Source organism: Mustela lutreola, chromosome X (genome assembly GCF_030435805.1).
Source record: "Mustela lutreola isolate mMusLut2 chromosome X, mMusLut2.pri, whole genome shotgun sequence".
In the NCBI taxonomy this organism is placed as follows: domain Eukaryota; kingdom Metazoa; phylum Chordata; class Mammalia; order Carnivora; family Mustelidae; genus Mustela; species Mustela lutreola.
This window is the reverse complement of record NC_081308.1, coordinates 26702559-26722821: the sequence shown is the minus strand read 5'-3', so window position 1 is coordinate 26722821 and position 20263 is coordinate 26702559. Positions and strand designations below refer to the sequence as shown.

Here is a 20263-nt window from a genome sequence, read left to right as displayed (position 1 = left end):
GCTTTTTCTCTAGTTCCTGTTTTCCTTAAGCATAATGTGCTCATGTTTGTGCTTGCTTTCATTAAGGTGAGGAAGACCTGCTCAGTCCTCCCCAGGACACAAGCACAGGGTTAGAGGAAGTGATGGAACAACTCAACAACTCCTTCCCTAGTTCCAGAGGTAAGCTCCCTGACGTGCCGGTAACTCCCACCTACTGGAATTAGGCCTCCTGTTCCCACACTCAACTAGCCTCTGTATTTTCCGTGGCTAAGGAAGCATGTCCTGATAGAGTGCCACTTGGGGAGTGTTGTCAGAAGCAAGTGTTTTCAGGGTGCATTTCTGCTTTGGATGACCAGATTGACCTGGTATGGGATTCTGGTTGAATTCAGATGCCTCTAGAACCCTGATGACTCTAGAAGCAAGAATACTAACTTACACATTTACTCCCTTTGCGCATTAGTCTGAAGAGCAAATTATGAGATCGGTTTTACTTAAAAGCAATGAAGCTGTGACCTTGACAAAGACATTCATGGCTTGATGACACCTTGCCAGAGACACACACTTACCACGCACTGCGGTGAAATCTAGAACATGCCTAGTATACAGCAGTGGTGGGGACTTGGGCTTCTGATGCCTTTTACATTTAAAAATTGTCTCTTACCCCATTGTTTAAATATAGGTACAATTAAATCTTTATATACTAGTCTTTTGTTGTTGGTCTCAGTGCCATGGAAGGAATACGATCTTCGCTAGGAAAGATAGTAATACAAATGCCCTTACTGCCCGCCATCACTTTGCCCCCGTGTATTTTCCCCCTTATATAAAAGCTGCATTTTACCCCACCAGCTTTTCCCACTAGCCAGTATGAGTGTCACATGTCTTCGTTCCTCCAGGGAGGTTTCACTCCCATGGTTAGCGTTTTGGAGTATTTTATTTTATTGCTGTGACATAAAACACTAACCCACTTCCCTTGAGTGAATAAATAAAAAGAAGGGCCGCAGCCACCTGTTCAGCAAATGAAGAGAAACCTAGACAAGCTGAAGAGGAGAACACAAGTCTTTGTGGCCAGGGGCTGGCTCGCCTCATAGGCAGCCCCAGGGGGAAGGGCAGCTGAGAGTCTTACTGTTCGTTCCTCTCCATAGGAGCAGTGACGAGGGTGTTGGGAGTCCTGTGTTCTTCCTCTATTTCTGTTCGGTGTCGGCTATCAGTGGCCGTTTCCCGGCTGTTCGATGTGCGAGTGAACACTGTGTGTGCACGTGAACAGCAGTGCCGTTCTGGGGGAGCGTTGCTAAGGAACCATCAGGGAAGCTAATTTTAAATGTCTGCACCAGCCATCTTTGCATTGCTGAGTGCCTCTAATGTGTTGATTTTAACACATAAGAACCTTCTCTATCTCCCCTCCACCCCCACGCCCCCCACGTGCCACCCTCGTCTCCATCATGACGCTCTGGGCTGTCGTCTCTACCTAGGCACTGCAGTTTAGGAGAAGACCATGAGCTGGTCGGCCAAAAATCAAAGGCCCTCCCCCTTTATCCTGTAAGCTTTTATGAGCACGTACTATTTACTAATGGAGGCTTAGGGATGCAAACAAGAACGGCCCAGTTCCTTGCCTTCATGGTGCTTACAGTCAACTGAGGAGGTAGACTTCAGAAGTTTCCTTTACAGTAGAGTGTTATGGCTATACTGGACAGGTCTAGGACATGAGTGAATCCCAGAAGTACCCTTTGACCTAAATAGGAGGGGTTCAGCTTAGGCACAGCAAGGGTCTTCTTCAAGATGACACAGAGAGAACTTTGGGCCCCCCATGTAGCACATTATTTCCGGCGACCTCTACCTATCCATTGAATGTCACAGATGGATACCTTGCCCCAGCCCCTTCAATGCCAAGCCTGCGTACCTGCTCCGTGGGAAGTTAGTGGCTGCAGTGCTGACGCCTTGGGCTTTTCCAGGGTGTGCAGCTCTGCTTCCCTATAGGCAACCTTTATGTGCTGGGCCTCTGACCCATCCTCGTTATCTTGAGGGTGAAGGTCTTTGCACCCTCTCCCCACATCCCCCTTTTAGTCCCTGAAGCTGGATACCACATGGGTACGGAAGAAGTCACCTAGAAGAGGAGAAATAGATTTCTTCTGATATATTTGGCAGTTAGCATCTTTGATGTTAAATTCACTTGTATGATGTTGATTTACTTTTATGGAAACTTGGAGAACTTCAGGCCACCTGGATAGTGTTTACTAAATCCACACTAATGGAAGCACTTTCCCTGAGTGCTAATCTTGAGTTCTCAAATAGGGGATAAGGAGGCTTTGTTTGACCAGTTCCATTAACTGAGTTCCTACTGGTGGCTTGAGACAGTTTTTTTTTTTTTCTTCTGAGGAAAACAATCCAGATCTGGCTATTCTTTCTGTGATGCTGTTACCTTGACATTTTTTTTTTTTCTTTTCCACCGCTTCCTGCCAAATTAGGCCTTAAAATTGGGCCTTTTCTAATAGGCACCCAATTCCAACCTGTGGGGGTTCTTTCCATAGCACCGAGCAATTCCAGCACCTAGAATCCAACTCATTTCAGACATCACCTACCCAGAGAGAGCATCAGATCCCCCAGCTTGAGGGCTCTGTCCCCCAAGACTGCCCCCAAGACCCACTTTACTTCAGAGACCAGTCGCAAGTTTGGTTTATCACCTGGGCTTCTGACTCCCCCCTCCCACACACACCCCCACTAGAGACATAAAGATTCCAACAACCCCCTTCTTCAGCTCAATTAACTTGCTACCGCACCTCACAGAACTCAGAAATATTTTCTCTACCGGCTCACCCTGTACTCTCAAAGGTTAGAACTCAGGAATCCCCAGATGGAAGAGAAGAGATGCGTAGGGCAAGATAGAGGGGAAGGGTGCGGAGCTGCCCGCAGCGCTCCTTCCGGGTACCCTCCCCGCTCCTTCCGGATACCCTCCCCAGTCCTTTTGGACTTTTAGGGAGGCACTGTGACATAGGTGTGACTGATTAAATCACTAGCCATTGGGGATTACACTCAAGTCTCCCTCCCCTGGCGCACAACCCCCAGGCGGACCTATGGGTTTTCCAAGACTTGCCTGGTTAACATTACAAAAGACACCTTCCTGCCTCTCTTCACAGGAAATTCCAAAGGTTTTAGGAGCTCTGTGCCCTCAAAGGGTATTAAGACCTAATACATAATTCTAAATCACAGTAGCACGCCCTTTTCTCCTCAAATTCAAATGTATAAAAAGTCTCATCATAAAAATAGAATGGAAAATATATATGTGGTAGGGGTTTCTTGGGAGCATCTTACCAATCGGGAGGTATGTTGGGTTGGTATTAAGCAGAAAATTTTGAGTCTTAAACGTCTTGGGTTTACAGACCATTGCAAATGGAAGCCCCTCCCCCCAAGGTCATTTTAACATTTCTGAGGACCCAAACTGTGCTTTGACCTTCTAACCATTATCCATACCAGAAGAAACATTTTACATCTCAAACTGTATTAAGGATATAAAATACATTGTGTGTGTGGAGTGCGTGTACACACACATACATATACACCATGTATATACACCATACATGAATGTGTCTAGTGACATACACATACAAAGATCATAAAGAAAAGATGAGTGAACCAACACTTCCTATACTACAATCAGTTCACACTGTTTCTCTTTCATGTATTTAAAAATAAAATGCTGGTTGCAACCCACTAAGTGGGTTTTCAGATCCAGTGGTTTTAAAAAATACTGATCTGACTGATCTTGGCATTCTTTGCCCAGGTGCACATCTTTTTAAAAAAAATTAACATTTTGGGGCACCTGGGTGGCCCAGTCATAAAGTTATCTGCCTTGGGCTCAGGTCATGATCCCAGGGTGCTGGGATCAATCGAGACCCACACTGGGCTCCCTGCTCAGTGGGAAGCCTGATTCTCCCTTTCCTACGCCCCCTTCTTGTGTTCCTTCTCTCGCTATCTGTCAAATAAATACATAGAATCTTTTTTTTAAAATTACATTTAAAAATTTTCACCATGGAAGTTGTTTCTGCCAAGACCTTCCTAATATCTTAGAGGACACCGTGCTTTTAATCTAAGTCTGCCACCCATGTTCCCATTGCTGTGTTAGGAAGAATGAAGTTCACGGTTGCTACAGCTGTTTTGGACAGCTGTTTTGAGTAACTCAAAACAGATGTCAGAGCCAGAGGTCTGCCATTTAGTAGAAATGTGCTATTAAATACCACCTCATGGTTTACTTAACCCTGCTAGATAATTGCCCACAGAGGAAAAGACTTTTTAAATAAAATATTACGCTCTTCACATATGCAAAGTATATCAATAGGGGAGTTTTGCATTTTAAATGTACAACTTCTCTGTTACCCTTTGCCATAGTCTTGACTTCAGGCTCAAGTCTTAAGGCATCAGCTAATTCTCCCTTTTGCATTTTCACTCCCAAGTCCCTGGAAGCCTGAAGCACCAAGTTCATGGCCATTCAGCAAGTTAAATTAAACGTCTGATCTTATCTCACTGGCCTTGCTAAACTGTTATCCAAATTAATAAAGGGGTTTCATGCTCCTCCCTCTAGTGAAAAACTGGTAGCCAACATTGTCCTGCATAATAGCCCCTATAAATTGCGGGGTGTTCAAGGTGTGAATGTGCATGTGTTCAGTTTTATGCTGATATCTTTCCTGATTAATCTCTAGACATAGCTATTTGCAACCACTTGAGGGATTTCAGTGGCTCGCCCTATATTAAACACAGAACATTAGCCAATTTCTAATCTATTTACTACCACTAATGTGTCCCTCTGTCTATAAATATACTTAGAAGTTGAATTCTGCTGTAATAAAAATCATTATCTCCTATAAGGCACTTTTTAAATCTCCACCCTTATTCTATAGGAACAGTACATGGGTACAATGTGCGATAAACATTTTTAAAACAAACAATTGAAGTGATTTGTCCCTGTGTCTCTGATCGTTTTGCATTCTGGCAAAGGCATTTTCATATGTATGTGCGTTTCTGGAAGAAACGCTTTCCTGATCAGTGGTATGGTATTGGCTTCTCTAAACATGAGGTGCCACTGTATACTAATTAGTGAGCAAACGGGGTCTAAGATAAGATCTGAGTGCAGTAAGACCATTCAGAACACAGCTAACGGTGCCCTGCAGGTATGTCTTTTGTGACCTGTGCCATACTAGTTTTCTCCCCAACATCCATACCGTCCTCTCTCATAGGACCCACCCCTCCCTAAAGCCCACATACACTCTGTTAAATGCCTCTAAATTAGCCACACAACAGCTGTGCGAAACCTGCCGTCTTCTAAGATTCAGAGCTTGTCTGTGGTTCTTCTGTGGAAGAACAGCATCAAGACGAGCTCACATGTCCCATTTTTGGGTACCACTCAGCTTCCTGTCCGCTTCCATCAGTTTTGAACTGTTACTCCTTTATACCAGGGACCAACAAAGTAAATGTTCCAGGAGCCAGATCTGGCCCACTACCTGTTTTTAGAAATAAAGTCTTATTAGAACACAGCTACACCCATTGATTTGCATGTTGTCGATCGTTCTTTCTCACTGGGAGTAGTTGTTGCAAAGTTGAACAGTTGCTATGGAGACCATGTGGCTTGCAAAGTGTAAACTGTTTACCGTCTGGCCCTTCACACAGAAAGTTTGCCAACCCCTGCTTTACGCAGTCTTCCATTCTAGCTCGTTCTGTACATAACAGTCACAGACTTCTCGGTGCTATCAACTTGGAACTCAACAAAACTGCTTTTGAATGATTTGTGTATTCATGTCCATATTCACCAGAGATCATACATGTTTCCATATTTAAAGTATAGCCATTAGAATCTTCTTTCACTTTGGTAAAAAAAGAAATCGAAAAAGGGACTCATTCTTTCTTAACATTTTCAGTTAGTGAACAGAGATTAAGAAGTTACAGCTACTCCCCACCCCCCAAAACAGTCATGTCCTGAGATTCTAATCCTGAATAATGAATCCTCTCAAGTCACACTGCCTGAGGAAAGTTGACTTCTCCAGATGCAGAACTCCCCCAGCATATTTCCTTTTTCTCTTGATTCATTTCCTGACAGCATACCACATTGCCAGATGGACACCCTAACTGAAGGTCTAAGGAAACTCATTTCCAAAGAATGTATTCATGAAATAAAACTTATCTGGCACTTGTATTTTTTTTATTTTTTTTATTTTTTTTTTTACTGGTAAAGAATGTTTTTAAGTGGCGCAACCAAAATAGCCTCTAGTCTGTCAGTGTAGAAACTAGTCCGATACAAGGGAAAATACTATTTAACTTTCTTTAAACAAAAAGCAGAACTTCCTTTGGTACTGTTCTGGTGACCACAACGGAACCAAGTGACCAGAGCAGATTTTGAAAGAGATTAGGATTAACAAAGCTCTGGAAGGGCCACTGTATGTGAAACATAGCTTCTGAAGAAGCACCTGAAACAAAACCCAAGTCATTTGCTGCATATTTAGCAGTGGCCGGTGGATACTGAACTCGGAATATGGCCTGGTGTAGATAAAGATACGTAACCTTTATCACTCAGGGAACCAATAATTACATTTTGAAACTGAATCATACTGCTAACAACACTCCTTCCTGAAGCTCTTATGTTTTAAAAATAGACCAAGGTGAAGGCCAAACCAAGTTACCAGCCCTTGGCACACAAGTTAACAGGGTAACAGTGAGGGCCAAGTGACCACAAACACCAAAGAATTCTTGACCATGATCTAGTGGCTACCTTACTAATTCCGTTCAATCAGCATTCGTCAGAAACCTATAGTATCGAGGTACAGGTGGTACTAGGAATACAGAGGATGGATAAGCAATACATGGGCCCTGGCCTCAAGGACGTCACAGTCTTGTAGGGGAAGGGAAAGAATTCTACTACCAGACAGTATAACCACCAAACACAAAGATGCAAAAATACTTGATAAAGGAGTGGAAAGGAATGGATGAGTAATTCATGCTGGGATTTGTCTGAGCTATTAAGAGTGAAATGATGTGGGGCACCCAGGTGGCTCAGTTGGTTAATTGGCAGCCATCAGCTCAGGTCAAGATCCTGGAGTCTGGGATTGAGCCCCACATGGGGTTCCCTGCTCAGCAGGGAGTCTGCTTCTCCCTGTGCCTTTACCCCTGCTCATGCTCTCTTGTTCTCTCTCAAATAAATAAAATCTTTTTTAAAAAAAAAAAAAGAATGTTATGGACATTAGGGAAGGTATGTGCTGTGGTGAGTGCTGTGAAGTCCGTAAACCTGGCGATTCACAGACCTGTACCCTGGGGGCTAATAATACATTATATGTTAATAAAAAATGAAACATTTAAAAAAAGAATGAAAGAATGTTCTCCTCCCTCCCCTTTTTCCTTTCATCTGGTATGGGCCTACCACTGGCAACACCCACAACGAGGAGCCAGTACCCCCATTTTTTCTCTTTTCCCTCGTTTGAGGAATGTCATGATATCTTGACCATGCTTACATGATCAAGCATGCAGTTTTAAACTTTTTTTATTTTTATTTTTTAAAGATTTTATTTGTTTGACAGACAGAGATCACAAGTAAGCGGCGGGGAGTGGGGGAAGCAGGCTCCCCGCTGAGCAGAGAGCCCGATGTGGGGCTCAATCCCAGGACCCTGAGATCATGACCTGAGCTGAAGGCAGAGGCTTTAACTCACTGAGCCACCCAGGTGCCCCTATACTTTTTTTTTTTTTTAAAGATTCAGTTATTTTAGAGAGAAAGAGTGGGGGTAGGGGCTGCAGAGGGAGAGGAAAGAGCCTCAAGCAGGCTCCATGCTGCACATGGAGCCCAACGCAGAACTTGATCCCGAGACCCTGAGATCACGGCCCGAGCCAAAACCAAGAGTTAGACGCTCAACTGATTGAGCCACCCAGGCACCCCTGTAGTTTCTATAGTTAAAAGAAATTTCTGACTTGGGAAAATTAAGAAGGAAGAGAGGGAGGGTGGGTCAATGTATCTTATTTATTATTATTATTTTTTTTTTTATTTTTTTTTATTTTTTATTTTTTATAAACATATATTTTTTATATACATATATTTTTATCCCCAGGTCTGTGAATCACCAGGTTTACACACTTCACAGCACTCACCAAATCACATACCCTCCCCAATGTCCATAATCCCACCCCCTTCTCCCCAACCCCCTCCCCCCGGCAACCCTCAGAACCTAGATGTCCATCAACAGATGAATGTATCTTAGAAGTTTTAGACCGTGAACTTGAGTTGTGAAAGACTTCTTTTGGAATAGTAGCGCCATACTTCTGTGGTCTGAATGAGTAGCCCTCACATTGTCCCAGGGTGCATTAGTCCTTGCAGTCCTCGAGCATGGGGGGGGTCCTGGAGGGACAGGGGATACTACACAGGGTCTCAGACCCCACAGCTCTGTTTTTATCTGCTCTAAATCCTGGGCTTTCACCTAAGATGGATGGTCTCAGGAAATGTACCATCGCTCAATTCAGAGTCTTTAAAACAGTATTTCACTTGAAGGCCCTGGTGATGAGAGGAAATTGCAAGCCCCAGATGTGCTAGGTATGGTCAGAGGTCCCTAGTGTTCTGTTCGATATAAATATTACCCTAGAAAACTTGACCAGGACCTGCTTTTCAAAAATAAATAAACACATACAGTCGGAGGATTCTCTAAAACAAATAAGGCCAGTGAGTCTTCAGCAGTCTACTCTCAAGGCTCCTGGAATTTGTTGAATTATGAGGAGGAAGTTGAGGGTTCGTTCCTAGATCTGGCTCTGTGGTTTGCCCGTTAGTGGGACTCCTCTCTTTCCCCCCGTTGTTTTGTTTTGTTTTGTTCTGTTTTTCCTATTTTCTCAAGTGCCCCCAATCTCATCATGGGCGTGCTCAGCTTCTACCAGATAGAAGGAAATCTCCCAAGGGGGTGGGCTCTCGCCTCTGTGGCATTTCGCCTTGCATTTGGGGTGCAGACTTCGGCGCACACATCCACTCCCGTTTATGTTTCGGTGTACTGTCGAGAGTAAAGAGATTGAGATTTTTGGACGTTGAGCTTGAGGTTCTAAAGTTGTCCTGGAAAAACAATGCTCAATTTGTCAGATTCCTACTCTGTGCCAGCTTTCATCCAGTTGAACACATGAACTCTATGGATTCTGTAAGTTACGTCTCCTGGATTGTGTTATCTGTTTACACTGATTTTAAGTGTATGTAAAGGTTATTTGACTGGATGTGTCCTTCGGGTTCTTTTTGTTTCTGGTTGTTGTTGTTTTTTTTTTTCTTTTTTCAGAAGGGAATAAATGAATTGTCTTCTCAACTTTTGTTTGGTAAAAGCAGCAAAATTGGTATGAAACTGTATATTTATGCATTTTTTTCCTTTCTGATATCTCTGCCTCTTCCTCTCTCCATTATTAAAGGAAGAAATACCCCTGGGAAGCCAATGAGAGAGGTTAGTGAGACTCAGGCTCACAGCCACGGCTTCTGTGTGTCTCATCGCGCTTTCTATGTTTGGCGTTTGTGTAAGAATTGTGTGTATGCACGCGCATGTACGTACTACATGTGTCATCATGTAAGGATGGTAGTCACCTCTCCACTTGCAGCTCGTGAGGAACATTCTTCAAATGTTCATTGCCATTGTCATCACCATGACGACAGGACCAGGGGTTGGGGAACAGGAATCTCTATGAAATGGCAACCCTTGGTAGTCCCTCGGTCGTTAGCCCACAGTTCGTCATCTGTTGCCATTCGTAACACAAACAGAACCCTCAGTGTAAACTTAACCTCCAACAGAACTGAGGAGTCCTCGAGTTTCTGTGTACTTTCAGGACCCTAGCATTTTCTGCCAATGCCCTGAGTTTTTTATTCTACTGGAATGACTTCATTTTTTTTCTTTTTTTCTCATTCCTACACTCCTGTCCCACTCTAGTAACTTTTTTTTTTTTTGAGAACTTACTGTGCCAAGCACTGTTTTAAGCACTTGCCATCTTTTTCATGAGGTAATCTTCATGCCAAACCTCTGAGGTAGGTACTCCTATCAACCCCATTTTACAAACTGGGAAACTGAGTCAGTGAGAGAGTAAGCAGTGTCTTCAAGGTGACAGAGCCAGAATTTGCATCCAGGCCATCAGGGTCCAGGGCCACACTCTTCTGCTGAATTGCCTCCTGAGAACGGGGTATCGGAAAGACTCCCATCACGTCAGCTAGCCCTTTAGAAAGTTCTCTGTTTTCATTTGGCCTTTGGAAACCCAGGTAGAACATAATAAGGTTAAAAACTGAATGTTGGGAGTCTTGAGGGTTTTTTAAGTGCTTATGTATGAGTTAAAAGGGGGTAGGGTACAATATTGTCACTGAATGTGGTGTGAGGTTTTTCAGGGAAAGCTGCTGCATGCTTTTATCAGAAACAGCATCTGAACATTCAGTTTCCTAATCAGAGGGCTAGTAGATGACAGAGTGTTGACTGACAGCCCAAGGGAAACAGGCTTGTCCTTACCAAGAGTTTAGCATGAAGGATGCGAGAAGGAAAGTTCTTCCATGGGTGGCCATAACATCCACTCTTCTGGGAGACAGGATGAACGGGGAGAGAGTGCTGACATGAGAAGATTCTAGATCCTTAGCAACAGGCTAGACTGGAGGAGTTCCTGATTCATTTAAACATAAGGAGTCATACTGGAAAGTCTGCCAACACCATGCCGTGCAAGTCTAATGAATTTAATGATCCTTTAGTGTTTTTGCACCAGTGCTCTCTTCCAAGGCTTGGGACACTGGGTTCCTAGGGAAGTGGGGGGAGGGACAGTCTGGGAGGAGAAACAGGAAACAAATGGGTGAAGCAGAGAGTGTTCCTGATGGTTTGCCTGGCTCACATACTACTTAGGTGAGGCTCCTTGGGTTCATTCTTATGGTAAGTGCCCCTTACAATTTCTCTTAAAGTTTTACAAAAAAGCTGCACCTTAATTTTGAGTGCCCTGAACATGTTGCTCTCATGAACAAATGAATCTTAGAAAAGGCCAGCCCATGTATCATTCAAGTCACAGAGGCATTTGGAAACTTTATTACCCGAGCCGTATTCCAGTCAGATACGTTTCCAGAAAACCCCAGAATCAGAGTGATGTTTTTATTGTTAAAAAATCACCTCAAAGATACAGTAGATCAGATAGTTTTTTAAAGATTAAATTATAGAGAAGAGAAATACAAATTTCACTACCCCGGCTTTGCTGTGGCCAAGTGAATGCTAACCATTTATTTGGGAACTGTATTTAAAAAAAAAAACAAAAACAAAAACACAGAGTGCCAGCTTGCTTTTGAGGTCTTGGATCTCTGCCAGAAAGTCTCAATTCCAGTCACTGCCGAAGAAAACAACGACTTCAGGCAGTGGTGGCATGGGACTGAATGGGTTGCAGTTCACGCCAGCTTGGAAAAGCATACCGCTGCCCTCATGTTCAGTGCATGGTGTTTGTGTTCAATGATCCTCACTTAAGAATGGATTAATACTTTCTATGGACTCATTTTTATGTCAACTTGTGCCCGAAGCCGACTGAAGATGCCTATAGTCCGGCCTCCTCCTCAGTGCCTCTCACGTTCATAGTATGAGATTTTAATTTTGACTTTGGAAAAGTCTGTCAGGTAAAATTAATGACCTCACTGATGTTTTGCCTTCCACACATGGATAATAGAACCAGGATACAGATCTGTTTTCTGTATCCCTATCACACTGTAGTTTTATGCCTCCACTGGATTGAGTTACGATTCTTTGGGGCAGTATTCTGTCAAAGGGATAGAATATTTTTCTGGCTCAAAAGAACACCTCCATGAAAAACACTGCTGTCATTATTCTGGTGAAACAGGTATTTATAAATAAAGTAACCGAAGGCATCCTATAGATACAGTGAGGGGACTCTGAAGGTGGTTCTCTTTTCTAGTGCAGGGAGAGCCTTGAGGTCATTTGCGAACATTTAAAACTGTCCGGACAGGTGAAAGGCCACCGCACATTTTGTGGGAGGGTGTGTGGTGTATGAAGAATAACCAACCTCTCTTTTTACCCAGTCACTTTTTAAATATCAGATACCCCTAGAAATGATGCCTCTAGAGAGTCTCAAGAGTTTTCCTTCCGGGTAGTAACTGAACATCATTTCAAGGAGTAGAAGCACCGCCTGACTATGTAATCTACAAGGCATTTACTCATGAATTGCATGCTGCCACGTTCCCTAGCCCACAGGTTTAAGTAGAGACTTTTTGATTATTATCAGTAATTTCTTTCCTGTTCAGTTTAGGTTTTATAAGACATTCTCTACTTCCCTAGTGGACTCTACTATAGTTAGAGGGGAATGATGAGAAATAGTGTGACTTCTGTCCAGGTATCAGGTTGGAAAGGTCTTGGGTTTTGTTTGTACTGGCTTCCTTAATCACTGCTAAAACAGCAAGTCATTGAAAAATTTCAGACCATCCGTTTGTTTTCAGTTACACGCGAATAATAGGGTAGAGCTCCCAGGGTTGCTGGGCTGTGCAAAACAGATACAAAGGAAGCCCTTTAGCCTGGTGGCATCAGGTACTAGGTGGTGCTCTCAGCTCTAAGGAGCAGCAGAGAACCTTCTGGGTCCTCCAATGGTTTTTATGGTTTTGAAAAGCCGAAGATGACTTCAGTTCTTCACTGAGGGCTGCCATGTTCCCAGCCCGCTCTATGAGTAGAACACCTGCTTTGTCCAAGTTTTCCTCTTCGCCATCTCAAGCAAAATTCCACTTGATTTTTTAAAACCTGATTCGCACTGAAACTCTTGGCGTTGATGAAGGTCCACAAGATTCGCATACATGATCACCTTCGTGTAAATGGCTGGAGGGTGTGAAACTTTTAGTAAGTCTTAACTTGATCTGGTGCCAGCACTGGGTAAGTGCCGGCCTCTAAATCCTTTTCAGACTCTCTCTCTCATGTACTGAAAATTGACAGGTCTCTTGAAGCAAATACTAGAACAGAATTCCTGCCCTAGTCTATCTTTATTTTTTACAGGGATTTTAACAATTATGAGAATCCATAAACTTGATACATGGCAAGGTAATAATAGCCTTGTAAAGCATTTTTAGTTCTAAAGGCAGTACTCCAAGAAGAGAATGATTTAGTAATGTCCAAGAATTAAAATTAGCTATATAAAAATATGGGACATATAGGAAAAGGCAAGTCATAAAGCAGGTCTCAAATTAGCTTCCTCTAGGTCGGAATTCTGCCGCAGAGTAGCAGGGGCATGGTGCTGCTTTTGGGCTCCATGCTGGGGGATCAGTGCTAGGTCATGTAACATTATTATTAAAAGGCTCTTCTGATAGTTAACCTCCATTTAGGAGGAGAACAAAAGTAGATTCACCGGATACCCAAATCCGTGCTCTGCATGGGGGTCATGTTGAAATTAGGCTCTAGAGTCACTTGGAATGAAAAGTGACGTTTCTGAGGAAGCTTCCAAATTCCTATGTTAATACACAAAGAGGTTGATTCAAGAGTTTGTTTTTCAATTCAAGTAAAAGCAGAGAGAAAACAATCTCCACCGGAGCCTTAAAAGTGAGCCGGCGGCTTGAAAGAGCATGGAAGTGAAGATCCTGTGTCATGGTCGTGGTGGCAGTGATGAGAATGGTGATGACCATACGTAGTGGCACTGGCAGTGGTGACAGTTCTGGGGGCGGGGGGTAATAGATGATAACCGAGAATTCAAGTACAAGGGCACAGTAAGTCCTCACCCACGACGAGGCGGGGAAAGTCCATCCCATCGAGAGATGGTCCTGTTCCAATAGGAACCTTGTGCTTCTCTGTGGTAGCCTCCGGCTAGAGGCTTCTTCCATTGGGAAGATGAGTGCGCTCTCTGACACTTTTCCACTGAAATGACCATGGCAGCCTGATCTGGTATTAAGCTGATACTAACAACGTGGAATGGCTTCATTAACAAGGCTTTGCTTCTTCCTGGAAATGGGTGAACAACCAAATCCTGTTGTGTAGACCCTCGGTGCAGCTTCTGTGTTGTCTTCAGCTAGAGGTGGGGAAGGATCTCCCAGATGGTGAAGAGTCAGGGTGATGTGATCTGCACCTAGTGTCACGTCTCTCTCTTTCTTTGTTTTCCAGGACACAATGTAGGAAGCCTTTTCCACTTGGCAGATGATTTGGGCAGAGCGATGGAGTCCTTAGTTTCAGTCATGACAGATGAAGAAGGGGCAGAATAAATGTTTTACAACTCCTGATTCCCGCATGGTTTTTATAATATTCATACAACAAAGAGGATTAGACAGTAAGAGTTTACAAGAAAAAAAATCTATATTTTTGTGAAGGGTAGTGGTACTATACTGTAGATTTCAGTAGTTTCTAAGTCTGTTATTGTTTTGTTAACAATGGCAGGTTTTACACGTCTATGCAATTGTACAAAAAAAGTTATAAGAAAACTACATGTAAAATCTTGATAGCTAAATAACTTGCCATTTCTTTATATGGAACGCATTTTGGGTTGTTTAAAAATTTATAACAGTCATAAAGAAAGATTGTAAACTAAAGTGTGCTTTATAAAAAAAAAGTTGTTTATAAAAACCCCTAAAAACAGACACAGACACACACACATGCACACACACACACACAAACTTTGAGGCAGCGCATTGTTTCGCATCGTTTTAGCGTGATATCCATATGAAATTCATGGTTTTTTTTTTTTTCTTTTCTGGCCTCGTAAAGATAGGACTTCCTCTAACACCACAAATGACTACATCACTTTGCCCTTTCTGGAGATTGAGTGGGACTGGCTATGGGTTCTCGCTTTCCGCATCTATATGTCTAGAAGTATGTAAATACTGTAGGTATATAGATAAAATAGACCGGACTTTCTAGAGAACTTTGAAACTTATTGTTCCAATGATCTGGCCACTTCCTCCCGAAAAGAGATTGCTTCTGGTCATCTAGGCTTACCTGCTTGGTCTAGAAGGAATTTTCCCTAGAGCCTGAAACCAGGAGGCAACCCCCACACTAGAACATTGTCGGGGGCTCCAGCTGTTTCTCATTTGAAACTTGCCACTGACAGCTACGGTACTGAATTTTTTAAAAAGGGACGGAGGAATGAACACACGGGACTCACTGTCCGAGTAATCCTTCAGCTGGGACAGTCAGCTTCCCGCTGCTGCCAGTGCCTCCATCTACATGTCAGGATGCCTCAGTGGAAGTCACGACATCAGAAGACATTTTTAACTCGCAGACAGTTAAGAAGGACTTCCTGGTAGGGCTGGAGGGCTGTGGATTTGCAGCCAATCCCTGGGAGGGAGAGGGCCACTCTTGAAGTAAAGGATTGGATGAATGTTCATAACCATATGTAGAGATCTTTGTAATTACAATGAGATCACACTCTTCCCTCACCTCACAGTGAAAACAGCAGTGGGTAATTGAGGGTGTTTTGCTTGCTTGCTTGCTTTCTTGCTTTCTTTCTTAAAGATGTTTTTTCCCCATCACAAGGAGTTCTTAAATGCCACAAGGCTTCATTTAAAATAGCCCTTGGGAAGGTGTGTAAGAGCCTCATCACGGTGTGCTCCTGTGAAATCCCCACCCAGAAGCCCGTGCGTGAGCTTTGTTTCCTCCCTGTTTCCCATTTCTCTACAAGGAATTCCACACAGGTCTGGAAGGGGAAACGTAGATGGATTCCCGTGTTCCAAAGGGTACTCCAAAACCCTTGCTGGTGGATGAGGAAGGTTAGAGACACAAACAAACATTGTTCAAAGAGAGTAACCCACGAGGACTAACTGGTAGGAACAAGTTTTACTCTCTCATCTTCTTAGGCTTTCATTTGTTTTTAATCATTCATTCACTAGAAATCACCATGTGACCTGTTGTTTTGCAAATCTGTTACCTCTTAGGTCAGTGTCATTAACTTTGCAGAGTGGGTTTTGTCTATTTTATTAATGATAATTAACATGCTTCTCATGCTATTTCTACCTCACTTTGGTTTTGGGGTGTTCCTAATAATCGTGCACACTTGATTTCACAGCCCCACTACTTGTCCATCGTGTGAACATTTTTCTCATTTTTCCTGTCATTTCTGAAAGAAAACCCAAAGCTCTAAGGTAACAGAATGACATAAAAATTTGGTTTTAGTCGTGCATTTTTTTTCCTTTATGTGACACTGGACTTTTTCTTTTCCCTGTGGATTTTTTTTTTTTAACCACAATTAAAAGCAAGGGGTTGTGTTACTTCATACTAAGCAGTTTTAAGTTTCATTCTAAAAGCAGAGGTAAATAGAGTGCATAATTTTGTTTTAATCTTTTCGTTTTACCTTTTAGACGTTAGTTCTGGAGTGAGTCTGTCAAAATATTTGAATAAGAACTGAGAGCTTTATTGCTACGTTTTAAGCATAATTTGGACATTATTTCGTGTTCTTTATAACCACCAAGTATTAAAACTGTAAATCATAATGTAACTGAAGCATAAACATCACATGGCATGTTCTGTCATTGTTTTCAGGTACTGGGTTCTTACTTGGGTATCATAAAATATTGTGTTTTAACACCAACACTGTAACATTTACTAATTATTTTTTTAAACTTCAGTTTTACTGCATTTTCACAACATATCAGACTTCACCAAATATATGCCTTACTATTGTATTATATTACTGCTTTACTGTGTATCTCAATAAAGCACGCAGTTATGTTACAAAAAAAAGTGTCGAATACAGTATTTTGTCTTTGATTTTTAATGACATAATACATTGATATGGTTGACGAGTGAAAAATTGAGAAAGCCAAGTGGTGAAAATACCTTATTCCCACATCATGCACACTGGCCTGTGAGCAAATGTTAATTTCTTCTGTCTCCCTTCCGGACGATCACACTCGTGAAAGCAATTACAAACCCACGGTCCTTCTTTGGTCCCCTTCTGACACCTGAGATAGCTAGCTTTCTATGCACTTGGCTCTGTACCTCGGTTTTTTGGTTTTCTTTTTAACTTAGAAATGGACTCAAGATCCAGCCATTCTTATTTATATCACAAGAAATGTTTCCATCTCAATACGTAAAATGCTTTCTCATTCCTTTTTTTTAAAGTTGCACAATATTCCAGTGTAGATTAGTGGGATACCACTTCAGCTGCCCTGTTCCATGGGACATGTGGGTTGTTTCCCGTCTTCTCCAGAGACCAACAGTACGGCACATCTTTTGTGTAGTCATGTCACTCATGCCAACGTCTTATCTGTGGGATGCATGCCCACAGGGGAGATTTCTGGACTGAAAGTGCAAGCGTGTAGAGCTGGGGCAGATCATTTTGGTGCAGCAATAGTCCCAGTGCTCATTCGGTTTCCTGCTTCAGTCCTTGAAAGCAGAGGAATTAACCTGTGTGTGATTTACATTTGCTTCTCAGATTTCATCGCTCTGTTACTGTTAACACACCAAATCTCGGGGGGCAGTCAGAGCAATAGGAGTCTCACCTAAAAGGATACCCCAGGACCGGTTTGGGGGAGGGTAGCCCTACCTCAAAGTCATGATCATCAGGACTAGAGGGAGATCCCTCGCCCCTGTCCTGCTCTGCTTCCGTCCAAACTGCAGAGGCGGCGAGGCAACGGAGGAGCTCATCTGGCTCCCCTAAGGAGGGGTGACGTTTGCCTCTGACCGCAATGCATGTTCGCCTGCAGCGTTCACACCCCAAGGGTCCAAAGACATTGTGAGGTCCACCAGGTGAAATCTAGTGATTCTGTAAGAGGGAAGGGTCAAGCTCATTAAGAATGATGCTGAGTGAGTATTACAGCATTTCTGCTAGGAATCACCTGTTCAGTTTCTGAAGGTGGGCTGATGGCGCCGGCCCAAGCGAGTACAGTCATGAAAGATGGCTCCTGGAGTCCACGTACACCAATACTACTACTCACAGTATTTCAATCCACCCTGGATCCCTCCTGCTATCCCCCAAACCTGCCTTTGCTTGAAACACCCCAAAGCGCTCTTTGGATGGCATGAAACTAGGTCACCGAGGAACCCAACACTTTACCATGGCCACCGCAACCGCATGTGGTCTCTGAAATGGGTGTTTTGGCTTTCCATCCCACACTTGACACAGGCTTGGGGGGAAGGGAATTATTGCAGTCAAAATGTAAAATGGATCAAGCTGGTGCGGACTGTGCACCAGCAAGCAAAATGTATGTTTAGGGGAAAGCACGCAGACGAAGGGCTGTATCCTGTGAGTGGGGATGGCGTTCCCTGAATCTAACACTGAATGGTGGCATGGATACCAGGACAAGCACTGGAACACTTGCAGACACTTTGCTTCAAATTAAGTGTAACAAGACACGAACAGAATTCTTTCCCACAGTGGCATGATCACTAGAGTAGACCAACACATTCTCCATCACTCTTTGGACAGCAGAGTGCTCTGAGCTCATGGACTTACTTAATAACATGAGAGCAGCAACATGTCAGACTTGCCATAATAAACAATATTGTGTGTGTGTGTGTGTGTGTGTGTGTGTGTGTGTGAGAGAGAGAGAGAGAGAGAGAGAGAGAGAAAGAGAAGTTTGGGGATATTTGAGAATGGCTTTTTCTAAAAAAAAAAAAGATTTTTATTTATTTGAGAGAGTAAGAGCACAAAAGTTGGGGGAGAGGGATAGGCAGACTCCCCACTGAGCAAGGAGCTTGATGTGGGGCTCAATCCTAGGACACTGGGATCATGACTTGAGCTAAAGGCAGACCACCACTGGGTGGAGCCACCCAGCTACCCCCAGAGTGCCTTTCTTACATAGCAAGGGTTATATGTATATAGTCACATGAGGCTTAAATTCTATACATATATGTATGTGCATTTGTGTAATTTTATATACACACACAGGATCAAGTTTTAGCTCTGCTGTAACTTGAGATCATTCAAGCTCACAGAAACACTGCGAGAACAGCACAACGAACCCTTATACGCCCTTTATCCAGATTCAACAACTGTTTGCATGTTGGGCCATTTACTTTTTCCTTCCACATAGAGTCTATTTTCTTCCCAAACCATTTTAAGAGTTAAGTTTCAGACATCATGCCCCTTTATGCTTAAATACTTCAGGTAAATTTCCTAAGAACTAGAACATTTTCTTGTACAAGCACATGACCATGAGCAAAATAAAGAAACTTAACATTAAAGATAACATCTACACAGCAACATTCAAATGTTGTCACCGTGCAATGTCTTTCATAGTTATGTATGTTTCCCTGATCTGGTCAAGAATCTAATTCACGAGCCCATGACATTTAGTCCTGTCTCTTTGATCTTCTCTGATTCGGAATGGTTTTTCTGCCTTTGTCTTCAAAGACCTTGACATGTTTTAAGAGTACAAGCCAGTGATTTCGTAGGATGTGCCTCCATTTGGGTTTGCCTTATGTGCCCTTCATGATTAGATGAGGGCTATGTGGTTTTGGTAGGAATAGAACACAAGCAACAATGTGTCCCCACACCTCCGAGAGGAGGCGTGTTACAATGGTCCATCCCATTCTTGGTGATTGATGTTAGCTTTAGCCTTGGTGAAGGTGGTACCTCCAGGTTTCTCCACTTGGTATACATTTTAAGACCTAATTATTCTTAAGCCTATAGGTTCACCTAGAAAATCTTACAATTTTCCTAGGTATTACTGCAGATGATCTGTGTAAAATAGGGCCCCTTCCAGAGAGTTCCAGTTAAGATGGCAACATGGGAGCGAGCCTCCTGAATTCACCTCCTCCCACAGACACACTCAGTCTCCACCTCCATACAGAACAAGTCTCTCTGTAAGAAACCCTGAAACTAGCTGAGGGACTCCAGTACATACCAGGCAAGTGACAAAAATGGGAGGAGAGGTGGAGACACAAGGTCACCATAAACCCCATCCCTGGCACAGCAATGCACAACCAGGAGGAAACTCACAACTCCCACCTTCTCCCTGAGGAGTGATGGGTTTGGACTCCACATATGGCACCCCAACTTTTAAGACTTCCTTGAGAGATAAGGGACCCCTAAACCTCTAGCTTTAAGAGTCAAAGGGGCTTGTGTCCATGAGATCCACGAGCCTATGGTGAAGAAGGAGACTCGTGGTAAAGGGCACATGCAGACTCACCACAACTAACCCCCTAGGGCACAACACAGAGGCAGCAGACCAAGATGCCCAGTCTTTCCTTGAAAGAGGACTATTTGCTTCTCCCACTAGCTGCAGCCCAAGGGGCAGGCTTCTAATTGAACGCATACGTCGTGACGGACTGCAGCGCTCCCCAGAGACCCTAGAGGACAGCAGATGCTATTTTTGTGCTCTTCCTTGGACTCACTCCAGCATGCCAGTCCCTCCCAGAAAGGAACTTAGGCACAGGTC

General features: G+C 43.3%; 1 protein-coding gene across 11 annotated transcripts in view; it reads left to right on the top strand.

Annotated features, from left to right (window-relative positions):
• The window catches only part of DMD (dystrophin), a 2248143-nt gene extending 2231521 nt beyond the window's left edge, over nt 1-16622 (top strand). For 7 of the 11 annotated variants that reach the window (XM_059157899.1, XM_059157902.1, XM_059157900.1 and 4 more), the window contains 2 exons: nt 67-159; nt 14055-16622. In XM_059157899.1, coding sequence (XP_059013882.1) covers nt 67-159; nt 14055-14152 — 191 coding nt within the window. In that variant the 3' untranslated portion in view covers nt 14153-16622. Of the gene's footprint in view, nt 1-66; nt 160-9378; nt 9411-14054 lie in introns of all 11 variants that reach the window. The other 4 variants (XM_059157904.1, XM_059157901.1, XM_059157908.1 and 1 more) reach the window with 1 other exon arrangement.
• Nucleotides 16623-20263: the final 3641 nt, after the last annotated feature.